The sequence below is a fragment of the Leuciscus leuciscus genome, assembly GCF_965113295.1.
Source record: "Leuciscus leuciscus genome assembly, chromosome: 16".
NCBI lineage: Eukaryota > Metazoa > Chordata > Actinopteri > Cypriniformes > Leuciscidae > Leuciscus > Leuciscus leuciscus.
The window spans coordinates 4,507,016-4,523,902 of record NC_138740.1 but is presented as its reverse complement, the minus strand read 5'-3'; the positions used below and the strand labels follow the sequence as shown (position 1 = coordinate 4,523,902).

General features: G+C 38.4%; 2 protein-coding genes across 3 annotated transcripts in view; one reads left to right on the top strand and one right to left on the bottom strand.

Annotated features, from left to right (window-relative positions):
* Positions 1–12,415, top strand: part of sh3pxd2b (SH3 and PX domains 2B) — a 53,964-nt gene extending 41,549 nt beyond the window's left edge. The window contains exons 6-14 of one of the 2 annotated variants that reach the window (XM_082141257.1): positions 128–153; positions 419–454; positions 3,607–3,741; positions 3,886–3,987; positions 8,228–8,345; positions 8,433–8,629; positions 8,936–8,982; positions 9,081–9,206; positions 9,285–12,415. In XM_082141257.1, the coding sequence (XP_081997383.1) occupies positions 128–153; positions 419–454; positions 3,607–3,741; positions 3,886–3,987; positions 8,228–8,345; positions 8,433–8,629; positions 8,936–8,982; positions 9,081–9,206; positions 9,285–10,847 (2,350 nt within the window). In that variant the 3' untranslated portion in view covers positions 10,848–12,415. The remainder of the gene's footprint in view (positions 1–127; positions 154–418; positions 455–3,606; positions 3,742–3,885; positions 3,988–8,227; positions 8,346–8,432; positions 8,630–8,935; positions 8,983–9,080; positions 9,207–9,284) is intronic. The other variant, XM_082141258.1, reaches the window with a different exon arrangement.
* Positions 12,416–15,025: 2,610 nt separating this feature from the next.
* stk10 (serine/threonine kinase 10) overlaps positions 15,026–16,887 on the bottom strand; it is a 65,223-nt gene continuing 63,361 nt past the window's right edge. The window contains exon 19 of the mRNA XM_082141249.1: positions 15,026–16,262. Coding sequence (XP_081997375.1) covers positions 16,122–16,262 — 141 coding nt within the window. The 3' untranslated portion in view covers positions 15,026–16,121. The remainder of the gene's footprint in view (positions 16,263–16,887) is intronic.

Sequence of the window (16,887 nt, the reverse complement as noted above, 5' to 3'; positions counted from 1 at the left end):
CAAATGGAAATTGAAAATGTAAAAATAAAATATCATCCAAAATAAAACAGAATATCAATGATACTGCATTAAAAAAAAAGTACCTATACCTATTATAAATACCTAACTTGAATGTCTTTATTTACAGGGAACCCAGTGGAAAAAAGAAATCTGGTAAGGAACTGATTTTTTTTGTTGAGAAAGTGCCATGAGTAAGTTGGATTTTTGGAGTTGTAATTCACTTTGACTGTGGTTAGTGTGCCCTCTGGTGACCATGCACTTCATAGATCCCTCAAGTCAAGATTTCATGTGTGATACAATATCATCCAAGAAACTTGGAAATCCACCCTTAAATGTGGATGCTTTCATTCCTTTGTTACTTGAACATTTCCACCTTCCCACTCTCTCATTCCTGCTCTTATTCATGTTCCCTCATCAGGCATTGTGGAGCGAGCGGCTTCTTTCCTAAAGAGAGGTAGTAACAGATACTTGCTTAGCCATGCTCTTTGTGTTTGACCCCTCGAAGTGCGGCTCTTCTTTAGGTGGGCACGGGTAAAGCTTTGTGCTCAGTTCCTGTGTGATGTGCATGGCCATGTGGTGGTGGTGGTGTTTTACTGGAGGACCGTTGAGCAAATCCCTTGTTCAGGATAGTTTTTACACTAGTGTAATGGTAGCTATAAAAGTTCTAGTGTTCATCTATAGTAGTGGTGGTTTTAGCAGTAACACGGCTAACACTTTTTTTTTTTTTCAGAAGGTTAAAGAGAGCAGCGCCAACACCAAATAAATACAAATACATTCAAAAACATATGTTTTGAGGTAGAATATGAGGCAGATGTGTTCTCAACCTGCTTTGTGTGATCAATTGTACTGCAGTATTCTCAAACTTGATAACTTTAGTATTTTATATCTTAGCGCATGAGAGGTGTTTTTTGTGTTCTTATGAATGAATTGTGCTCTCTTTAACCTTGTGATTTAAAAATGTTCATCAGGGCTTAAAGATTTACATATATAGTCATTCAGAATTGCACATGCTTTACACAACATCTTTTTTGTTAATTTAGTGGAAATAATACTTCATCTGTGAATGATTTCAAATATCATCTATAGTAGTCATGATGCTTTATATCAAAGGAATATTTGGTTATCATTTACTCACCTTTATGTTGTTCCGAAGCCGTGTGTATTACTTGCCTTCATCCATAAAGGAGAGATTTTGAAAAGTGGTCATGCATATCTTTTCTATGCATTGAAATCACACAGGAGCTAGGAGTAGTCCATACTAGTATTCTGAAGCCATATGATAGCTTTGTGTGAGGAACAGATACACATTTTAAACGTAATTCACCAAGTGCATTCACAAAATTGAAAGAACTAGTGGCGTTTTGGTATCTCTGACGTCAGACCTGGCACAATCTGTCTTCATTCACCAAGAGATTTCAGAGCTTCAGAAGAAAGTCATCAGTGAATAACAGCTTAAATGACCGTCTATTTCACTGTTTTATGAGTTTTGAAGACTTGGAATATATCACATGAGTGGCTATTATTGTCATCCCTTTTTTATCGTGACAACCCCTGTTTTGTTTTCATCGTATGGAAAGGAGCATCCAGCTAAACATGGCTTTGGAATAACACAAGAGAGAGAAAATCATAACAATTTTCATTTTTGAATTGTTTTATGTTTAAACATATTAATATAATTTAAGTTAGCCAAGCAGTTTCAGCAAATGCGTACACTACCGTTCCAAGGTTTGGGGTCAATATATATATATATATACAGGGGTTGGACAATGAAACTGAAACACTTGGTTTTAGACCACAATAAGTGAGGTTCACAAACATAACTTCGGGAGGAGTGAACCCATCTAATCTTTCAATTAACCGCAGGAGCATATAAGCAGACGCCCCCCTAAACATGACGTGGAACAAAACGAACTGTGATTGGTTGCTTTACATGTCAGTCAAACAGCCTCTGGGCGGTCCTTGGCCAATGAAAGCCACGATGGAGTCCAGACCTTCTGGCGTCAGTCTGAAGGTCTGGCTACACGAGACTAGGTCACTGTGTGATTCTGGTGGAGGATTTCTGTTTTCAGTCTTGCTCCTCCTAAATATCCCAAAGTAGCTAAAAAATATATAGATCTGGTGACTGTGAAGGCAATGGTAGATGTTTAACTTCACTTTTGTGTTCATCAAACCACTCTGTCACCAGTCTTGCTGTGAGTATTGATGCATTATCATGCTGATATAAGGCAGTGCAATGTTTGAACCATTAGGTGCACAGAATGCTTCGGTAGTCCTTTGGCATTGACGCGTCCATCAAGCACAGAAGGGAATGTCATGATCCTACAGCCCAAACCATCCCTGATCCTTCACTCTGAGCAGTAACAGAAGCCTCTTTGGGGCTTTTCCACACCGTAACTCCCACAGATGTGGGAAAGAAGACAGTGAAAGTGGACTCATCAGAGAACAATACATGTTTCACATCGTCCACAGCCCAATATTTGCACTATTGGCACCAATGAAACCAAACATTTGGCATTTGCATGATTGACCAAAGGTTTGGCTATAGCAGCCCCACCATGAACTTTGACTCTGGAGTTTCCCGATGAACAGTTTTGGTGGGAACAGGAGAATCATGGTGGGGGGAGAGTTGGCCAGCTGTGGTTTTGTTTTTTGGATACAATCCAGGTTTGCCGACATTACCCTGGATACCATTGTTCTCGATACACCACAAAGACTTGCTGTTACAGATGAGCTGGCGAGACACTCACCAACCATTTGTGCTCTTTTGAACTCTGATATGTCTCCCATTATATTGTGTGGATTGCAATATTTTATGTACAGCTGTGCTCAGCTGTGCTCTATTGCTCTTCTAACTCAACCTTCACACTCGGCTCTGATGATGGAGTGTAAAATCAGTGAAGATCGGCGCATATATCGGCATGAATCCTCCAACACTATATTGACCAGGTTTCAGTTTCATTGTCCAACATTCAGGAGTAAATTTCATTTTCAAGATAATTTTCATTTCAAATGTCAAGATTTATTAAATTGTTGTAATATTTCACATTGCTGATTTAACAGTATTTTTTGTCAAATAAATGCAGCTTTGGTAAACACAAGAAACCTTTTCTTACTGGCCATACATTTCAGTGTTAGTGTAACATTTGGAGTTTCAACCCAAACTGAGATCACTGAAATAGTTCAGATGGACAGACATGTTTTTGAAAGTCCCTCACGAAATCATTCACAGAAATGGGCAAGTTAATTCAGCCGGAAACACAATCAGTCTTTGCTTCAATGATTTGGCACAAATCACCAAACTAATATCATGCACTGCAATGGTGTTGTTTATACCATGGGTTATATTGTTCAGGCTCAGGTAAATGTGCTTTATAGATTAATCAAGATGACAATGACCATTCGATACTGATTCTGCTCTGTTCTGTATTTGCTGCAGCAGTGTTGCTGATTTGGTGTGGGTTTGTTTCCTTGCAAGACTCCCAGCACTAAAACCTCTGGCTTTCCTGCTTTGATCTTTTCCAATCACGTTTGCTTCCTTCTTCTCTTGTCGTGGTGGTGGTGGCACGCTAGGAGAGTTGTCGATACCTGTCCGCTCTGTCCCTCCAGGAGGAGACTCGTCCTCAGCTGACCCGCTGATGCTGGACCAATACGTGGCCGTCACCGACTACGAGAAACAGGAGAGCTCTGAGGTCAGCCTGTACGTGGGGCAGGTAGTGGAAGTCATCGAGAAAAATGAGTCCGGTAGGATCCGTCACTATTATCGCCATTAAGTCATTCAGACCTGTTCTGTTAAATGAATACCTTCATGATGCTCCAAACCCAGATGTTTTCTTTCTTCTGTGGGCTTGAGCACCTGAGAAGGCATTTATTATTTTCCTTTCCCAGGCTGGTGGTTTGTTAGCTCCGATGATGCTCAAGGTTGGGTACCAGCCACATGTCTGGAAGCTCAGGATGACCCTGATGATTTCTCATTTCCAGCAGAAGAAGGTGAGTCCTGCATGTCATCAAATGTTCCACATCAATCTCACCTGAATAAAATGTCTACAACAATTTGACAAAAAGTGCCACTTCCTGTTTATTCAGATTTGGGTTCTCTTAAAGGTGAAGTGTGTAATTTTTTGAATGTTTAATGCAGAGACTCATTCATGAAACTTTCGTAAATTATAAAAAGTATCTCCGCGTAAAATGAACCTTTACGAAAACTCTCCGGAGGATTCACAAACGCTTTGTATACCACAGATTCGGTAGTTAAACGTGTGTGTGTATTAATGAATTCCAAACATTTGTACATAAGGCGCGTTTGCACGCTCATTCATAATTAGCATAATCCCCATCCATATACAGTTGTGGTCAGAATTAATGGTACCCCTGGTAAATATGATCAAAAATGGATGTAAAAAATAAATCTGCATTGTTTATCCTTTTGATCTTTCATTCAAAAAATGCTCAAAAATCGAACCTTTCATTGAAGTAAAAGAAGTGAAAATAGTGGGGTGGGGGATGGGGGGATGGGGGATGGGGGGGGGGGGTCACATTATGAAATAAATGTTTTTCTCCAAAACACATTGGCCACAATTATTGGCACCCCTAGAATTGTTTACGAGTAAAATATCTCTGAAGTATATTCCCATTAATATTTCCCTTTTTTTTTTAGCACACCAGGATGACTAGAAACATGAAATTGTCTAGCTATAACTTCTTTATTCACAGGAGTTTAAATATGAGGAAACACAAAGGCCAGATTCCCTTAATCATCCACCATCACAATGAGTAAAACCAAAGAATATAGTTCTGATGTGCATCAAAAGATTGTTGAGCTTCACAAAATAGAAAAATGCAGTAACCAGCAGCAATATTAACTTCTCCATTGTTGTTCAGTCATTGTACAAGTAGGATGATTGGTCGGTGTAGTATTTGTCCCGCCCCTCCTCCACTGTGATTGGACCGCTGTGTAAAGTGACAATGACGAGTGCTACCTATTACCCAAAGTGCAACAGTAAAACAAAAAACTTGTGAAATATTATTATGGTACATAGTGCATCAAAATGCAATGTCAACAGTTTGCCTAAATTATAACACAGAACATTCAAATGTTTTACGCATCATTTACGTGTGGTAGAGAGCAGGTGTAAATTTCTGTCGTACCAACTAACACCTGAAATGTATGCCAGAATGGCTTTACGAACGATATACACAAAAATGTTTCATAAATAAGGCCCTATAAGTGTAAAGTTGCTGTCATGTCAATAGAAATCCACACAGTCTTGAATTTTGCTTGAAGGTAAAAGATTTCCCCATGTAAATGTTGCATTGTGTTCAGGTTGGCCATGTTGATTTGCCGCATTGACCTACAGAAGGTTACTTGCTTTGAAAGTGACTTCTGTGTGAGCTGTGCTATTGATGATAGACAATGGACTACTTTTTTGCCCATGAAAATTTCACCTTAAAATTGGCAAGTCTTAAATAGGTTGTGAAACACTATTTTTATGCCACTTTCACAGCATTGCTCTGTTTGAAAGTCTCAGCTTCTGGCTCAAACAAGTGACCTCAAGAAACCAGTAGCCCTAGTATCCCCTGATGTCTGAGCACACCGTGTAACAGCATGTGCAAGTGATTGAGCACTTGAAAAGAAAGGTCCACTAGATAAACTTTAAAGGCTTGCACGTTAAGCTCTGCTTAAGATAAGAGGACCACAGAAAATGAATTATACCATAGCCTTATTACCTCAAATAGTAAGATTTGTTGAGGGAAGGTGCTTTTACATTTCAAAACCCCAAAGTATACTTTAGTTTTGACGTGAATGCTTAGCGTATTCATGGGTTTCATCAGGTCCCTTTCCACAGGTGTATAAAATCAAGCACCTAGATTATGAATGCAGACTGCATTGTGCTTGATTAATACACCTGTGGAAAGGGACCTGATGAAATCCATGAATACGTATAGCCTAAACGCATCACCTTTTTTAAGGTATACTCCATTTGATAGTGTGCGCAAACACTCAACACATGCACAGTAGAAAGTGTTATTCTGGTCCATTGTCTGTGCTATTTCTTTCCAAAAGATATAACCAATAAAAATGTATTTTTTACTCTTAAACTAGAGCCGCGTATCTCTGAAACTCTTCTATTGCTGACGCCGACTCCAGTTTCAATCTCATTGCACATTGTATGCATACCCTAGTGTACATCTAAAACACACTGTATACTTTGGCCTTAAGAGATCAGACTTTTAATGACTCTTGATGAGCAAGTTTTGTGTATAAATGTTTCCCTTCCCAAACAATATAAAATTAGCAAACCAGTTGTTGTTGTTTTTTTTTTTTTTTTTTTTTTACAAAAGTCTGGAGTTCTTGGGTTCATATGTATTGCTTAAAGGGATAGTCCACCCAGAAATCAATATTTTGTCATCATTTACTCACCCTCTTGTTGTTCCAAACCTGTATGAGTTTCCTTCTTCTGCTAAACACAAAAGAAGATATTTTAAAGAATGTTGGTAACCAGACAGTTGACTTACATAGTATTTACATAGTTGACTTACATAGTTGTACATACATAGTACTTACATAGTTGACTTACATAGCCATTGACTTACATAGTATTTTTTTCTCTTACTATGCAAGTCAATGGCAACCGTCAACTGTTTGATTACCAATATTCTTTAAAAATATCTTCTTTAGGTGAATAACCCTTTAAGCAAATTATATGAACCCAGGAACTCCAGACTTTTGACACTAATCCCTTTAGTGACGCAAAAATTACACACTTTACCATTCAACGAAGTTATAGAAAGGAAGTCTTACTCGGATGTTATTCATAGAGAGAGATGAGAAGGAAGAGAAGTGCAGTTTTTAGTTTTACTTCAGCACTACATGGCAAAGATTGTATATTTGGTGGCCCAACATAAAGAAACGTGACCTGAAGGTTTTCACATGTGTCTGCTTGCTCTCTGCTGGAGTGTGCCGGAGATTCTGGTCACTGCCGAGGCACGTTGGTCGCCGGCGTACTTTAGGGGATCTGTTCAGCACAGGCTTTGGCCAAGGTGGAAAGCATACCACTTTATCACTCTATTGTGATGGTTCCCCCCACCCCCCGCATTTGTGACTTCTGCATGCACCATTGCATGCACTGCACTGTATGTGGTGTAGATCTGAACAAAGCATGAATCAGGGAATTGTAACACAGGTGTCATTATTATCATTATTATTTGTACAATACTTTCCTTTTACTTTATTTCCTGAGTTATATCTTGTTTACAAAAATAATTACCAAAGCACATGAAATAAATGGTGTTAGTTGATGCATGACTTGTAATGAAAACTCAATAAAACAAAATCACAATTTAAACAAATGAATCACACAAGCAAAGAGCAGAAGAAGTGGGGTCACCTGTGTGTTAGTCTTTTTTTAATATATATAATAGTATTTTTACATTTCTTTTGTATTGCAATACGTACTACACAGTTGTGAGTTACATACAGTAATGTGAGTTCGGTATTCTGCTAATTATATCAGAAGTAAATCAGAATGATTCACACAGTTTCATACTGTGTTGTGCTAATATTGTGTGCAATATTAAAGTAATGGAGAAATACAAGAAAAAAAAAGTCGTGTTATGTTTAGTTTGTGATTTTGTTGTGAGCATGTGAAAATAATCATTCTTCCCAGCAAATGTGCTTATGCTGTCAATACTCTGTAGAGTCTCTGATCAGATCCTCCCCCAACCTCCTCCATCTGCTATTCATGACAAAGCTCGAGAGAAAATGCAGATTGCAAGCACTCATTTACTGTAAAATCTAAATACAAATGTGAAAAGTGAAAATTTTGCCACAATATCAAATTTACCACGTTTCCGTTCAACTGTTTTAGCAAAACAATGAAAGCATTGTAAGCTGAAGAAAATGTATGGATGTCATTGCATTGGATAAGAAAATATTCAAGTGCCATTTATTTTGACGAGAAATATCACAAGCAAACTTTTCAATCAAGATAAAAGAATTGCACATATCTATTAATAAAACAATGATAAACTGTTCAAAATGTATAAAAAAAAGTATTTGGATAAATTCTGGTTGTCAAGTTTTAGTGGAACATTGATGTTATATGTATTAATTTTGTGCAAAACAGAGAAAACTTAAGTGGTAAATTGGCTGTAGTGGTTGAATTTTATTCATGAACAGCATATTTAACTAAAAAAATAACTTGAAATATTCCTTTTGCGTTTTCCTCAGAGGAAAAGTACACCGCAATCTATCCTTACTCTGCACGTGATCAAGATGAAATTGATTTGGAGAGAGGCATGACTGTTGAGGTCATTCAGAAAAACTTGGAAGGCTGGTGGAAGATCAGGTAAAAACAAATGCAAATGTACTCAGAAAAAGGACACAAAAACGTAAGCATTTTCTTGGATAGAGCATTGCCCCTTTCACCCCATAGATACCAAGGAAAAGAGGGCTGGGCCCCGGCATCCTATCTGAAGAAGGCTGACATTCTCAGTCAGAAGATGGCGGCTGGTGGCCCCGTTCATGCCAGCACTAATGACCTAGACGTGGCTTGCAAACAGCAAAATGCCAACAAGGAGAACAAGGAGAATCAGCGGGACCGGTTTTCACCATTTTCAGACAGCAAGCGCAGTAAGCAACAGTTTAATACTTCCCAAAAGAGTGATAAAGACACCAAGCTGAAGTAAAAAATATTGATGCATCCCTAGTTGAGTCTTTCAAAAATACGATGGCCTGATTAGCTCCATTTACTTGCTTGAGATTGTAGTGCACTCTCAGTGCTGAGTTGCATCAGGAAGGGTATCCGGTGTAAAACATATGCCAAATAAACATGCGGATGATCCACTGTGGCGACCATAACAAGAGCAGATGAAAGTGAGAGAGACTTGCTTGAAAAGATTGTTGGCGCTCTAAACTCTGCCCTCTTTTCTTTTGCAGAAGCAGGAGCTCGACAGAGACCTCCACCACGCCGGGATCTTACAATAGTAAGGGTGATTCTTCTTTTACAATTGCATCTCAAGTATTTCTAAAAGGTTCTACAGGATACTCAAGATTTTGACGTTCTAACTGTCTCTAAATCCAGCCACGAGGAGTGAACCTGCCTAAACCCCCTGTGCCGCCGCAAGTAGAGGAGGAATATTACACCATCGCTGACTTTCAGACAACCATTCCAGATGGCATAAGCTTTCAGGCGGGAGTGAAAGTTGAAGTGAGTCAACATATTACTCAAATACATCTAGCTATTCCAAATGCATCTCTACATTTACCTCATACCCTGTATTCCCAGGTCATTGAGAAGAACTCCAGTGGCTGGTGGTACATTCAGATTGATGAAAAAGAAGGTTGGGCTCCAGTCACATTCATTGATAAATACAAGAAGACTAGCAATGCCTCTAGGCCTAACTTTTTGGCTCCCCTTCCTGGTGAGATGGGTCAGCTGAAGTTTGATGATACCTCAAGCAATAATACCAACTCTGAGCATAGTTGGTCCAAACCCTTGCCAGAAGAACCTTCATCCAACTCTGAATTTTCCACCCGTTCCAAGCTAAGAGAATGGAAGCCCAACGCAGTCAAGGGCAGCTCCCATTTTTCTGCGCCCTTACCCCCACCTCCATCCTCACCTACGGCTGAAGAGAAGCCGGCTTTACCTCCAAGGAGAGAATCCATCAACAAGAGCCTGGAACTGGAGGACAAACCCAAAGCAGACCTTTCTAAACCCCTCCCACCCAAAGCAGACATTTCTAAACCTCTCCCACCCAAAGTAGACCTTTCTAAACCTCTCCCACCCAAAGTAGACCTTTCTAAACCTCTCCCACCCAAACCACCAATCCCTGGAGTCATCGTCCCATTGGTAACGCCAAAAGCAGCTCCTCTCAAACCAGACAAACCCCCAGAGATGAAGAAGGAGGAGAAGAACAAGCAACTCTATCTGCGCAATGAAATGGGCTTGGAGTGTGGCCACAATATCTCAGCCAAGGAGGTGAAAAAGTTTAACCTAAAGCATGTGGCCAAGCAGCCTCCCAAACCCAAACCAGATTCACTCGAAGAGAAGCCTGATTCGGCCAGCCCAGCCCCCTTCCTGAAGCCGAAACCAGTGGTCAGACCAAAGCCCCCCCCTGCAGTGAAACCAGAGCCGGTAGCCAAGAGTGAGCTGGACATCACAAACCTTCGGAGTAAACTTCGTCCGTCTAAGCCTCCAGAGCTCAGTGGCAACTCAAGTGATCCCAGCCAACAGAACGATATGCCATCCAGTAACCCCCCGAATAATGGCGGAACAAATGAAGAGCCAAAATTCCCCCCTAAGCAACAAAACGGCCATAACCCACCAGAAACAACTAAACTGCCGACACCTGCACCAAAAGAGCCTCCCCAGAGGCCGTCTGTGGCCCCTAGAAGGCCTCCACCACCAAAGAAGAGTTCAGAGCCAGCCAGTCCTACAGACACCAAAGCTCCTCAAAAAGACTTGCTGGAAGCCAAGCCGACTGCCCCTCCTCAGAACAGACCCCCGCCACCCAAAACAAAAGCCTTCCCTTTGCCAGCCTCCAAAGAAAAGGAGAAGGAGGAACCCAAGCCCAAAGTACCTGTGCCACCAAAGCCCCTCATTAAGACAGAAAAACCAGGGCCTCCGAGAGACAAACTCCCTCCCCTTATCAAGGAGCCAGCCAAAGAGGAGCTGTTCTTAGCCGTGGCAGACTTTGAAGGAGACGAGCAGACACCTGGCTTTAAAGAGGGCGCTGTTTTTGAAGTGCTGGAGAGAAGTGGTAGTGGCTGGTGGTTTTGTAAAAATGTGAGTGATGGGCCAGTGATGGAGGGCTGGATTCCTTCCAATTACCTGACCAAGAAACCTTAGGTACTCTCGGCATCGCTGCCTCAAGAAAACCTTATTTAATTAACATCTTTATTTATGGGTACCTTTTTTTTTTTCTTTTTTTTAAAAATCACATTCCATCCTTTGCAAGTTCAAACAGGCCATAATAATTTGTTTGCTTGCTTTTTAATTGTGTAACGCTCCCTTTTAGTGTGCTTTCATACGTTAGCACTGTTACTTGCGCATTCTTATGTTAATCAAACCTTATATGTATCGCTAAAGGTTTAAGTGACTAGCAATATATCAATGACTTTTCACAGCCTCCATGATATTGTGCCTCAGTATAATATGCAAAGTGTTCTGTGCTTTTTGCGTAGTACTGTATATGCAAAATAAGTAAAACTTGATATCTGAGCAGTGTATATCAGCAGATTGAGTCTAGATTAGAATATGAGTATGCTTCTATATTACACATACTACAAAGCCTTACAATTAGCAAGTCGGAGCTTCAAATCAAGCCTGGAGAACTTAAACGCTCTAGCTTTATAACGCTACGTTTCCATTTTGAGCCTTTTAGTTTACAGCCAAGTACAAATAATCATAAATATTGTAGGTTCTAAGACTATAAAACTCTACGAATCACGTTGCTTGTTTATCTACTTTAATTTTCAATTGTTTGGTTTCAAGCTGCACTTTTTATAGACTCTGCACTGTGGAGCTGATGAGTAAAGGGAAGGTGTGGAATGAGGAGAAGCAAGAAATGTATCAACACACGGCCTTAAGGTTTACAGAACGGTGGCACCCATTTCTATTCGTATTTCATTTCTATTTGATTTCTGTCGTGTAAATGTTATTGCAAACATTGATATAAAAAGCAACTCTGTTTTGCAGTACCAATTGTCCACATTAGTGAATAATGGATTACCTCAGAGCAGCCATAATATTGTCAATCTTTTATATATATGTCAGTATTGCCCAAAGTATTTTCATACCATTGACTATAATGTGCTTAGATATTTTACAATCATTGTCAAATGTTTCAACATTCATGCTTGACTGGTTTCAAGCATACATTTGATAAACATGTTTATTGTTAACACTACATTTGGAAATGTGTATTTTATGTTACTAAAAATATTTTGTGTTTTGTTTGCCATTCATTTGTTTTATCAGAAAACTAAAACAGTGTTCAAGAGGTGCCCAGTGGGACTTGACAATACTGGGAGCACCAGAAATCATATGCTGACTTCGCTCTATGGTCATTAGCTCCTGGTTGCTATAAAATGCATCCATTAAAGCAGTCCATCTTTAAACGTGCGACACATGCAAGTGCCTGAGTTAGGAAAGGATAATGGAAGGTGTTCTATAGTTGAGAGGTATTTGCTAGAAAAATACTATGAAGGATAACAGGGCGAAGAGGGTAAACACTGTAAGTATGAAACATGACTGTTAAAATGTGTTTCTCCAACCAGGAACAAAGGCAAGATGACATAGGTTACCTTATTGTTATTATTATTTTATTTTTTGTGTGTGATGTTTTGTTAATAGTATTTTTGTCTTTTAACTTTTTTTTACATTATGTAAATCAAATAAACATTTTAAATAGTCAACATGATTTTTTTTTTATTATTATAAGCAATCCCATGGGAACACTTCAGTATGATATTAAACTGTAAGTGAGAGTTATCAACTGCACACTTTATTCTGTCTTGGATTTATATAATTGTCTTTTTGAGTTTCTGGTTACTTTATATCCAGTTTCCTTTTTATTGACAAAAGAGAAATAAATATAGCTGTATTTTTGAAGTTGGAAAGGGAAGGCAGGGGTTTTCAAACTCCCCAAAATTATAATGAACTGGCAAGTTTAAAGTTCCTGAAAGGTAGCAATAAAGGAGAGATGGATGCATAGATGTTTCTTTTTTTTTTCTAAATGATAAGCAAATGAATTTCTTGCAATAAAAAAAAATATATATATATATATATATATACATCTATAAAATATTCTAAATCTATATAGACTATGGACTAATATCAATATCTAATCCAATATACATGATTAATATCATGGAGAAATATCAAATTATGCAAACACATTGCCTTGAAATTGGGGGGAGAGCTTCTTTTTATTATTGCCAAGAAGATTACCAAAGTTTTAAATGCAACACGAGTAGCCGATCATAGTTCAGTGTGTTTATTGCATGTCATTGAATGTACATTAGTGAACTGTTTTACAGTGTTAATGGCTAATATGTTCATCATTAATATGCGTCATCAATCAATCAGTCAAAAGTTTTGTTATTCAAAATATATTTGTATTTTGTTATTGTTATGCAAAATAATTTTGAAAGAAGTCTCTTCTGCTCACCAAGGCTGTATTTATTTGATCAAAAAAAAAAAAAAAAAAAATCATATTAGTATATTAGAATGATTTCTGAAGGATCATCATGTGACACTGAAGACTGGAATAATGATGCTTTGATCACAGTAATTACAGTTTAAAATATATTCAAATAGAAAACAAATATTAATCATTCAAAATTGTACTGTTTTATAATAATAAGAGTATAATATAGTCTAATAAAAATATTAAACTTTGTTGAAAAACCTTTGATTAGTATGAGTAGATTCATAAAAATCAAAGAAAGTACCGGTGTAACTAAGGTTTATAGGTGTAAACTTAGATTGGATGGATGGATGGAGGAATGAAGAGATTGATGGATGGATGGATGGAGGAATGAAGAGATGGATGGATGGATGGATGGATGGATGGATGGATGGATGGATGGATGGATGGATGGATGGATGGATGGATGGATGGATGGATGATGGATGGATGGATGGAGGAATGAAGAGATGGATGGATGGATGAATGAATGAAGGAATGAATAGATGGATGGATGGAGGAATGAAGAGATGGATGGATGATGGATGGATGAGGAATGAAGAGATGGATGGATGATGGATGGATGGATGGAGGAATGAAGAGATGGATGGATGGAGGAATGAGGAGATGGATGGAGGAATGAAGAGATGGATGGATGGAGGAATGAAGAGATGGATGAATGGAGGAATGAAGAGATGGATGGATGGATGGTCAGTCAAAATACATGTGAGAGCTGTTTTAACTGAAAGAAACTTGCACTGATATATCTTTAAATATGTCAGTGTCATTGTTTTGTCACAATATTCAGACCAGTAATGATTTTTCGAAGTCACGTTTATAAAAGCTGCTTAAATGCCATAATTGATCTAAGGCCTAATCCGGACTTGATCTAAGCCCTGACTCTGAAACCAGGCCAATAAAGCCAGATTTTCCTTCCACGGTTTCCTTTCTTGTTGGAAGGTAAGGATGAATAGTTTTAGGGAATGATCAGGAGAAGAAAACAACAGTCTATACAAAAGTCTGCCAATAAAACAGTGTGGATATACACGTGCGAATCACAGCCGTGTGCAAGTGTCTTCATTTCATAAAAAGCATTTAGAAATAATATTGATTAGCTTTTTATTAAACATTTTACCACCTTAATTAAAACGTTGCCCAATGTAAACTAAATAAAGGTATAAAGAATGGCGGTTGAAGAGTTTTTACCTCGTCTGCTCTTTGAATCCATGAAAGTTTGCTGAAAACATTTTGTGAAGTAAGACACGTTCCTGAGTCAACATATTTAGTTGATCCTGGAACAACATTCCTTTCCGAAAAAATGAATCCTAACCCTATCCCTACCCCTACATCTAACTCTACTCATAAGTTATGGTTCTGTGTTACTATCGTTGGGTGAACTATCCCTTTAAATCTGATTGGTTGATTGGAATGTTGTCGCGGGATAAACAAAGATGTCGATCCAGGAACACGTTGAACTTGTAGAAATCCGGTTCTGCTACGGACTGACAGGTACTGGTTTTGTGTTGCATTGTTTTTCTATATCAACAAGTACTAGAATGTTTTTTTTGTGTGTTTTTTTTAACGCTGTGTCAAAGAAGTGCAACTTTTTAAAGTATTGAACTGCTGATGTCGTGGTTTGCAGTGTGCGCCACAGCAAAGCTATACAAACTAAACTCCAGTCACGCTCAAATCTACTGGTTTAGAGATAGAAACACCAAATACGGTTTGAGACCTTCTCCTCTTCCAGTGTGCTGCCATGTTTAAGATGACCCACATGGCCCCCGGTTAGCACAAAGCCATTTCTAATACCGAGTACTCAATGAAAGAACTGCAAGGATGAATAATAAACATCTCATTTATTATATATACTCTTGTAGGAAAACAGTTTCTTACATCAGGAGAGGCATCATCATCATCATCCACACTGAACCTTTGGTTACACAGAGTTAGACTCAAACAGGAATGACCAACATTGTGCATAAAAAAAGAAAGAAAAAAAGATTAAAATCCAAGTACCAAGTATAAAATCTGAACACAACATTAGAGGAACACACATATTGCACTTGGGTTAGGTGACAAAATGGCCGACAATAAACTAAACAGGAAAACCTCAACTCCATGCCAACGTAAACTAAATCCCCCAGCCAGAAGTCTTCCACTTCGGCCCGTCCCGTCCAGTGTGATGCGTTTACAGTGACTGTGCCACCGGCAGTTCGTGGCAGAGAATAACTCACATTTTTGGTGAACTTTGCAGAATAATAAAAGTGGCAAATTAGTCGTCGTCTCGTTCATAAAACAACAAAAACATCCAACAAACGTGTAAAATAACTTAATGTACCAATTAAAATGTATGCTTCGTGTGAAGCGGTTCAAAAAAATTAAAACGTAAATTCATTTTTCAGCATTTAAACATTTGTACAAGGTCAAAATTGGTTTTTAAAAGAAAAGCGATAAAGTTTCAATATATATATATATATTAAATGATCATAGAAAAAATAAAAATATATAAGAATATGCAAGGTTTGTACAATATGTTTGGCAATACACCTTTTGCTAACTTAAAGAGAAAATTCCAACAGTAGCTTTTAAACTAAGGCAAGGGTCTGAAATAAACGACATATGCCCTCGTTTCTTATTCATACAAAATCCCTTCGTCTAAATAAATGCATCAAAGCACTTGCAGCTGTCTATACTGAGCAGATAACTGGCAATAAACCTACAATTAAATGAATGTCGTTCAAGTGACTGTACTTATCATGAGTGTGTCAGTATGTGTTGTTAGGATCAGTTTAAATGGTTCTTTGGCTTCTTCAGCATCATGTGATTCTGCGTTCTGAGCATTTATCAGATTACGCCTCCTACACAAACACAAAAAGCTCAAATACTTGTTGGGGATCTGGATGTGAGAGTGTGTGTGTGTGTGTGTGTGGCGCTCATGTGGTGGAGGAATCCACGTATGGAAGGAACTTGGTGAGTTTGTTCGGTGAGCCGACGTTCAGACACTCGGAGTCTTCGCTCATCCTGAAGAAAATCTCCTGTTCTTTTTTCCTCAGAGTCAGTTCATCCTCCAGAACCTGAGAGAGCAAACGACAAACACATCGTACTTCAACTCCACAACCCTTCCATTGATCCGCTGATGTTCGGAGATAATAACTGACAATTACGCACATCTCTCATTACTGTAAAAACAATATATTATTTATACGTTTTTTTCAACATTGTAGAGTTTGTTGTATTAACCTATAAGTATAACCTAAAAAAAAAAAAGCCATTATCTACAGTTGTGGTCAGAATTATTGGCACCCCTGGTAAATATGATCAAAAATAGCTGTAAAAATTAAATCTGCATTGTTTATCCTTTTGATCTTTTAGTCAAAAAGTTAGCAGAAGTAAAAGAATTGTAAATCACATTATGAAATAAATGTTTTTCTCCAAAACACGTTGGCCATAATTATTGACACTCTTTTATTAAAGTCCCCCTATGGTGAAAATTAAGCTTTTAATGTTGTTTATATGTCTATGTGGTGTTTTTAATATGCTTTAAGACAAACCATGTGTAAATTCATAAGTCGACAGCATTGCTGAGTATTTTCTCCTTAAAACTGCCGTGAACCAAAGACAGTCTCAAAAACACGCTTTGAAATCGCTGGTGTTTCTGACGTCACAAACCTTGTAACCAATCAGATCAACGTGTGATCG